Source organism: Centruroides vittatus, unplaced genomic scaffold, assembly GCF_030686945.1.
Source record: "Centruroides vittatus isolate TY-2023 unplaced genomic scaffold, ASM3068694v2 scaffold_3315, whole genome shotgun sequence".
Taxonomy (NCBI): domain Eukaryota; kingdom Metazoa; phylum Arthropoda; class Arachnida; order Scorpiones; family Buthidae; genus Centruroides; species Centruroides vittatus.
The window spans coordinates 2,897,389-2,906,327 of record NW_027122703.1 but is presented as its reverse complement, the minus strand read 5'-3'; the positions used below and the strand labels follow the sequence as shown (position 1 = coordinate 2,906,327).

Sequence of the window (8,939 nt, the reverse complement as noted above, 5' to 3'; positions counted from 1 at the left end):
GAACTTTTTTATTTGCGTGAAACTACTGTATTTTTAATATAAACTTCATCTTAGTGTTCAATGAATGTGCTGTACAAATATATTTATTTACGAATAATTTTCTAATTTCTTGAGTACAAGAATTAAGGAAAGATTAAGGATTTACATTAAGGATTACCCTTAAGAATTCGGCTTCTACTGTACTATTTTAGATGCGGTTATTTGCGTTTTTTTGCGGGAAATCATATATATTTTTAGACCCATCTAAAAATTCTTTAATTAGCTTCAGAAAATGGGGGACTTAATTCTTGCACCCGGTGAAAACGGGTAAAATTGGCTATATAGTGGAACCTCGCTTAACGATCACCTTTCATAACAGTAATTCGCATAACGAGCAAAACAAATTGCATAGCTCAAATTTGACATATCGTTTGGCGTGTTTATCAGACATATTATTTTTTATTTCTTTTTTTTTTGTGCAAAGTTTAATTATCCTTGCAAAGATATCCCCAAAGGAATAGCAGAAAGTAGACAACCGTAAGAGAATAAAAATAACCAAAGAAATGAAACGTAAAATCATTGAAAAGCGAAGTGTGAGCATGGCTGATCTAGCTGGCACATACAATCGGTCTACATCAACGATTTGCACTATTTTCAAGAACAAGGACAAGATTAAGAAGATGCTGTATATTGCATTGTTGTATATTTCTGCATATTGCTGTATATTGCAATAATTTTCTTCGAATAAACGTTATACATAAAAAATTTGAGTATTTTTTTCGCATTATCGTATTTTACATTAGTTTATATGGGAAAAATTGTTTCGCTTAACGAGTAATGTTTCTCGTTACGAGTAAGATTTTGGAAAGAATTATGCTCGTTAAGCGAAGTTTCATTGTATTATGTTTTTGATTTAAATTAATTTAAAATTAAATTTTTATGACATTTAAGATTTTAATTCATATTTTAACTAAATAATATGTGTAACCCGTTCAGTTTACTATTCTGGACAACTTATATGCTCTTTCCTTAAATTTTTTCTTTTAAAAGATTGTTTTTAAAGGGAATTATTTTTTAGGGGGTGCAGATTTAAAAAAAGAAACGTATTTAAAAACAACATTGGAAAACAAATGTATAAAAGATACAGTATTGAATAAAGTGGATGTACAGTACATAATACTTATTTTTCTTTAAAATATTGATTTTAATATCATTATAAAAATTGTATGAAGATTAGAATGTAATTCTGTTATAAAGAATCTACTACCAAATTTGTTAGTATTTCAATACAGTTTTCCAGTATTGAAAAAGAAACATCAATTTAACGAATTTTTAAACGAAATTTACATTACCTTAGAAAAATGTAATTGATAATCCGAGGTTTTCAAATGTGAGACGTAAAAATATTTTTATGCAGAAAAATTATAAAATATCTAGCAACGAGTTGCGTAACTTTTCCGGAAAAAAATATTTACGTTATAAAAAACTACATTAAAAAACAATAAATTGTAAGACAGAGTTAAAATTGCGTGGCGCCATCCGTTACGAGACGTTATTTAAAATTCTTTTCGTCTTATTAATTATTATAAAACAGCAAAAAAAGGCTTAATTTTGAGGTACAGGCGAGTTCTTAACAAATCTCATAACTTAAAAGCTTTTTGAGGTAAGGCCTCCATTCCTTTAAATCTCCCGAATCAATAGTCCGATTTTTCTGAAAATTTCTACAAACTTGTCTCACTAATACAGATATAATAATAATAATAATCTTCCTGCAAAATTTCAGAAATGTTTGACAAAAGACATAATTAAGCTTCAAAGTAAGTGAACAAAACCGTGCTCTCTTACCATTCACAATGTCATCCATACATATAGAAAAAAACCCCAAACTTTGTATTTTTTTACGTTTCAGGGTGCCCTGAGTCCAAAAATATAAAATATTGGGGTCATTTTTGATCGATGGCCATACATTCTGTTACATAACAGCTTAGAAAGTAAAATAAAACAAATTAAAATTTAAAAATATAATTAACTCGATGTAATCGATAAGATTACTTTTAGACAATGAAATTCGTTTATCTTGTGCAGCAGATCATTTATATTAACAACAAGATAATTCGATCCGAAAATATCCTATTTAGTTTTAAAAGATTTAAACTTTTTTGTATTTAATCTATTAAAAGAAAATAAAATAAAATATTTATTTTTGTAGTAAATTTTAATAGGATGTTTTAAAGGTAATTTCAAGGATTTTATTTTGATTTTCTCTTCTTTTAATTGCACATAATATTATTGCAGAACAAAAGATTTTAAGAAAAATATAGGCGATTTGAGGCATTTACGTGAAGATAAACGCTTCCAAATTGCCTCTCAGTCATGTCATTCTAAAAAATATTGCAGTGAATCTTGTAAACTCTATGATAAACAAAAGCTTCAAAGCTTTCGTGTATACCAGAAACGAGGAAAGCAAAAGGACACGTCATATACTCAACACGGAGAATTCTTTCCTCCAACATTAACAAATCTTTCATGTGAAGTATGTTGGATTGTCTATAACGAGTGTTGGTGACATTCCTCTCGTTCTGTGTTCGTGCTTTATTATTTCGTTTGTATTATATTAAGGCCTTCAAATGCCAATAAACAGAATTCATAATTTTAAAATTTAATTTCCTTCATTAATATTTAGTAATTTTTAAATATTTTTAACATTATGTCTATGCATTAAATCACTCCACTAAAATATTGTAATTATATAAATTATAAACTTCTTTGCATAAATTATCTCGAATAACGAAATTCTTCATAATATTATCTTCAATTTTATGATAATTTTCAGTATTAAAATATCGGCAATATAATCTGTTCGAGAAATATTTACGTAAATATCAATATTAATACAGAATTTCTATGCATTTCTATATTAAGTTTTAAACGATTTCGGAATATTTAATAGCTTTGTAAGATAAACACGCCACCCAATAGTTAATATTAAAGCTAGATAATATCAGTAAAAGAGGTTTTCATAGATAATTTAATATTTGCAGCGAATTTATATGAACTTTCGCTATTTTTACGCATATTTAAGACATTTTTAAAGAAAAATAAATAGTAAATATTAAAAAAAAACACGTATAATTTTTATAAACTTTTATAAATTAAATCATTTTAATGTAATTTAATTAAATTTATTTACGTTAGAATAATAAATAGACTTATCAGTAAGGTATGTTAAGTATCTTACTGATTCAATTTTTTTTTTTTTGATAAACTGATTAAAAAAATTTAAAAAATGAAGAATGCTTACATAATACTTTAAGAAAATCTTAAAATTATTAACTTTATAAAAATAAAATTTAAGAATTTTGATATTAAATCCTTGAAGGCATTCTATTTCTAATACCTCTCTAATTGAAAATACGATAAATAAAGAATTAACGTTTCACTGTAATAAGCAATTAATAATGCCAAACCCTTGAGAATAAACTTACCTAAAGCTATAATTAGGTCAATTATAAAAGCATGCACTATTTTATTCTTATGAATAGATATTTTTATCAATAACAATTCATAAGAATTCTTGTTATGAATGAAACTACTTCCAAGTATTTTCAAGGTAGAACTTACTGTTGAATTGAAAATTTTAATGATATTTTTCTGATAAGTTTAATTTATTAATTAGAAAATTGAGCTTTTTGTATGTATTTTTTTTCTAACAGAATGAATCTAAGCGTATGAGTTTACATTATACAATTTTTTGATCTCTAAACTTAATTAACAGCGCAAAAAGCATTTTAAACCTTATTAGAAATGATCCAATAGCTTCACAAGATAAACTTATACAAGATAAACTTTTAATTTATTATTATAAAAATAAAGTTTAGATTATATAATATGCTGTTAATGAAGCATTAAGGAATAATTAAGCTATCTAAAGTTCAATCTTTTAATGAAATTTATTATAGTAATTAAATTTTATCGCCATTTTGACTTGTACTAAGAGAAAATTTGCGTTAAACACAAAAATTTATATTTATTCTGTATAAATGCTATTTTTATATAGCAAAATAATATACGTGTATATTTTCCTTGTGTTATTGTGAAGAAATAAGTTATAAATAAAGTTTTCTAAACAATAAAAACATGAATTATTTGCTTCTCGAATGATAAAAGTTACTGACTGTTAAAAAATAAACTAATTTATTACTTAAAGTTCATGTTTAAAACAAAAGTTTTTCCTGTAAAAATGTTATATTTTGACAGTTTAAATGATTGCTTACTATGGTAAACCCATATCATAAACAAATTACAGGAGAAATGTGTCATGAACAGATCATGGGAGAAATGTACCGTGAAGTGATTGATGTAACAAAGAATTCGGAAGTTTTTAAAGATGTTTATATCTTTAAAAAAATGGAAGAAAAGGTTATTCTTTCGATAAAATTAGATTAAACCTTTAATTGAAATTCACGAACTTCTTAGCCATTATTAAATAGAAAAATATAATTTCAAAGAACAAATTTATACATAAATTATTAAATTATTGTCACTGAATATAAATATTATAACGACTGAAATGTAAAAATAAATTAAAGAAAGAGGGTCAAATAATATCTTTATTACAACATTAATTCAATGACCTGAATACATTTCTTCAGATTATAGAATAAGAAAAAAATACAATTCATCAAGCATGAAAAAGTGATAAAATAGAATTTGTGGAATAGAATAAAAAAGCTATTTGAGCGTTAAAACGGAGATAAAAATAATTATTGAATAAAAAATTCTTAATCGAGATAAATTAAATTCGTTTTTTTTTCTGATTGTACTTTTGAAAAATTATACAATTGGTTGCTTTGGCATATTCTGGTATCAAAGAGGATACCAGCAAAACTATATTTTTAGGATGTCACATTTATGTAGACCAGGGGTGTCCGCATGCGGTCCAAGGCAATTTCCAATGCGGCATAATAAACGTGTAAACAAAACCGACAATTTTTTTTTTTTTTATTTATTTCAACAATATAAACTCAAAAATTTAGTTTCACAAACCTTTATGTATATTTTATTGTTGAGTGGAAAGGAAATATTTTCAAATACTTGGAAATGTATGAATGAGAAAAGAATACTAAATAAAGCTGGAGTTGTGACTCAAAGGATTATAGTCCCAAATTTGGGGAAAGAAGAGAAAGGTCAAAAGATAAAAGTAGTGAGGAAGGTTAAATAGACCATCTGTTATGCAAATATTAACCCTTAATTTTCCAATCTTTCTCATTTCTTTATCTTTTGTCCTTTCTCTCCTTACACTGCATTTGTGTCTATAATCCTTTAAGTCTTAACTCCTGCTTTTTTTAGTATTCCTTCCAGAGTTAGGCCCACCGTGGCCAAGCGGTCTTCGTTCCTTAAATACTGAGAGTTCGGTCGCGCTAGCCATGTGGAGTTTTCCGGGTTTTCTCCACGTCTGTAACGCCTAAATAGGGCACCTTAACACCTCCCGGAAGGCACCCCCAGCCCAGGCAGATCTCCCAAGTTTTATGTTGCCATAACTAAACAAACAAACAAACCTTCCAAATTTGCAAGATTTGGCTACTTTGCGCCAAAATTTGGCTACTTTTTTTTAGTTTGGCGTAAAGAATATCATTTGGCACATTGGCTACATATTATTTATAAATATATTAGTTGAATAAAAATGCTCTTTAAAATGGTTTAATTAGAGACTCAAATAAAACAAATATTTGTGTTTTTCAAATAAATTTTTGTTTGTCTCCTTTATAATAAATGAATTTACTTATTTCTAAGCAAAAATTGAAAGTGTCTGTAGAAGTAACTTTTTAAAATATCCTTTTTCGTGATAAAGTTTTAATACTTATTACTATAATCTAGATATGTTAATCGCTAAATATACTTGTATACTGTATTTAAGGATTTGGCCACAATACACTTGTAGCCCAAAATTTCATGACTTCTTCCAATGTGGCCCAGAGAAACAAACAGGTTGGACACTCCTGACGTAGACCTTAAATATACTGTTACAAATTATTCATTTTCCATTTTTTACGTATTAAGATGTGGCCGGACCTTTTTAATGGCAATGGACACTGGTGTTTGGTTTCGAATTCGAGTCTCACCGGTTGGGATGGGCTAGCCAGGTAACATTTTATGGATTTTCTAACACGTAAATAAAAGGCCAGTTTCCAGTGACGCGTTTTCCATGGAGAAAAAAGGCAATTGCCTGGGGATCCACGCCAACCTTTTATAAACTCACTACTGTAGCAAGAATATCAAAATTTTAATTTGGCGTCATATTTGACCCTAAATTGCTGGTGTGGTGCAGGTGCAGCGCATAAAAACGATGATACCGGAGATTCTACACCAAAAAATTTCCCCAGAAGAAAAATGTCTGAAGTTAACACTGTACACGGGGCCCCTAATTCCAATTTTACTGGGTCCCATGACGCTATAACGCGCTACTTCTGATTTCCCAAAAGAAGTCCTCCCGGAGGCATCCCCCTTGGCAGATTGCTCATATGTGGCGTTGCCCTCAATCCAATCTAATCTAATCCATTTCTTTAAAGTCTTTACATTGTTACGAAAAGAATTAATGTAAGATAAAAAACAAATTATGTAGGGTTTGGAATAGCTAGGCGAGCGATTTCCGCCCTGTTTTATTATAACGAACTTTCATAACGGAAAAGCCGTTAGAAACGACCGTTAGAAGATCCGTTATGTTTCAAATCGACGACAGACGATTGGCCGGCGGGAAGTGACCGTTGTCGGCCGTTGTGGAAACTTTCAAATTTGATTGGCGGACGATTCGAACGTTGGGACTATTTAAGTCGTAGTTTCGGCGGGAACGGGAGCTCGTATCGTAAGTTCGTATCGTGAACTCGTATCGGGAAGATCGGATCGGATTAGGATCGTGGTTATCGAAGTGCTAACTAACTCTCTCGTCGGACGTTACGGGAATCTGGATAAAGTAGTTTCCGGGGTTTAGTACGAACTTGTTCCTGACTCGGAGGTGGTGTTAATTACAAGTCTGTTTGTGGAGGTCGTAAGGAGTTTCTTTCGACGAACGTGTACGGGAATAGTCGGTTGTCGTTGGATTAGTGTTTGTGCATATTTAATTGTGACTGTAATTTGTATTATTTTGTACATTTTTGCTGTAAATATAAATTTTGTGTTACGTTAAACCGACTGAGTGGATTATTTTGAACATTACTAATTATTTTGAAATTTATTTTTATTTTCGTAGCATTCGTCAAAATATACATCAATTCCTATTATTAATAATATATTTTAAAATATAGTATTAACCATAATTTTACACATATTTTATATTATTTAATAAAATTAAAAGTATTCTGTAGAAAACGTATTAATTTTAGAATTTTCTCAGTAAATAAAACGATTTGTAAATTATTACGTTCATTGTAATCAAGTTTCACATAACTCAGTTTGCGATATTACTACGTCTAAAGCACTCATCGGAGTCTTCATTCCGGCAATAACATTTCCTTCTTTATGCTTGTGATCACATAAACCGGTTTTTACGATCTGTTCTTCAGTCAGTACTTCATCCCATATATGTAAATCCACTATATCACCGTGCCATGATTGATTAGCGTCATAGCCGCCATCAAGAGCATCTTGGTCTTGTCCCAAGACAAATATGCCTCCACCGTGGATGTAACCACCTTTACCTATAATGCCTTCGCTATGAGAAGTAGTGAAACATTGTTCTCCATTAGTATATACTTTCAAATGTCCATTTGTGCTAAACCAAGAGGCACAGATATGATACCACTCTCCAACTTCCCATTTTATATTCGGGCATTCGAATTCAATGAATTCGTTCATAACATCGATTCCTACCTTTAGACTTCCACTTATGTTAGAAATGCATCCAGCAAATTCATTTTGAAAACGTTTGGCATAAGAGAAAAGCATAGAATATTCTTTCTGAAATGAATGAGGTTTTATCCATAGACACAACGTGCATTCCGTTAAAGAAGGAAAGTTTCCATCCATACGAAGACGTGGAAAACCTTCGTTCAAACGTGGAAAATGAATTTTAAGAAGTGAGCATTCTGATAACGTGAGAAAGAATAAAGCACACGTTATAATGTGCAACATATTGTCTCTGAATTCTGCCTAAAAATTTATATGTTAAATGACTTAAATTACATATGTAAGTAGTATTTGAAGAAATGTATTCTGTTAAATATAGCTTTCATTTCTCAGAAGATTTCATTTGATTTACGCAATGAAACATTATCTGGAATGTATGATTATCACTATCATCAGTTCTATTGCATAATATTTTATATCATATTTTTATTTTTTCTTATTTGAATATATATCAAATTTAATTTGAAAACATTTTAAGGTTTATTCCATTTGTATGTTTACATTTGGGCAAATAGAATTTTAAAAATTCTTTTCAAAACAATTTGTAAATGAGAGTTACAATATTTAGCGAAATATTGGTTAGTTTGATGTAATTTTATTACGTTCTAACGTTGAGTGTATACGTAAATAAAGAGTAAATAATAAGATTCAAACAGACAAATTCCCAATAGATCAACATCAAACCAGTTGACGATAAGATTAAGTGTGACGCACAGAGAATTTATCCTCACTTTAAAATAACATCTTATATATATATATATATATATATATAATTGAGTTTAAAAATACAGTACTTAAATTTTGTTCATTTACATTACAAAATATATAGTGATATCAATTTACTTTATAATTTTTATCACGTTTTAATTTCACTCTTTTGACAGTTTTTATATTAATTCTAAAAAATTTTCTTCTTCGATGATAAATTACACATAAAGGCCTACATTTTAAGTAATTAATTATAAATATTATTTGTGATTATTAATTAGATTTAAAGTTAAGTTTGATTAATGATCATAATGATATTTACAATAAATAATATTACACTCCATTGCAGC

The 8,939-nt window shown here is 28.8% G+C and overlaps 1 protein-coding gene across 1 annotated transcript; it reads right to left on the bottom strand.

Moving 5' to 3' along the window:
• Positions 1 to 7,243: 7,243 nt before the first annotated feature.
• LOC136988612 (C-reactive protein 1.1-like) lies at positions 7,244 to 8,152 on the bottom strand. The gene has a single exon (XM_067286519.1). The coding sequence runs from the start codon at positions 8,104 to 8,106 to the stop codon at positions 7,408 to 7,410; it is 699 nt and encodes a 232-aa protein (XP_067142620.1). The 5' UTR covers positions 8,107 to 8,152; the 3' UTR covers positions 7,244 to 7,407.
• Between the last annotated feature and the right edge of the window lie 787 nt (positions 8,153 to 8,939).

Bases quoted from the DNA above. Each gene is read 5' to 3' on its own strand.
- LOC136988612 (XM_067286519.1), bottom strand. From the start codon at position 8,106: ATGTTGCACATTATAACGTGTGCTTTATTCTTTCTCACGTTATCAGAA.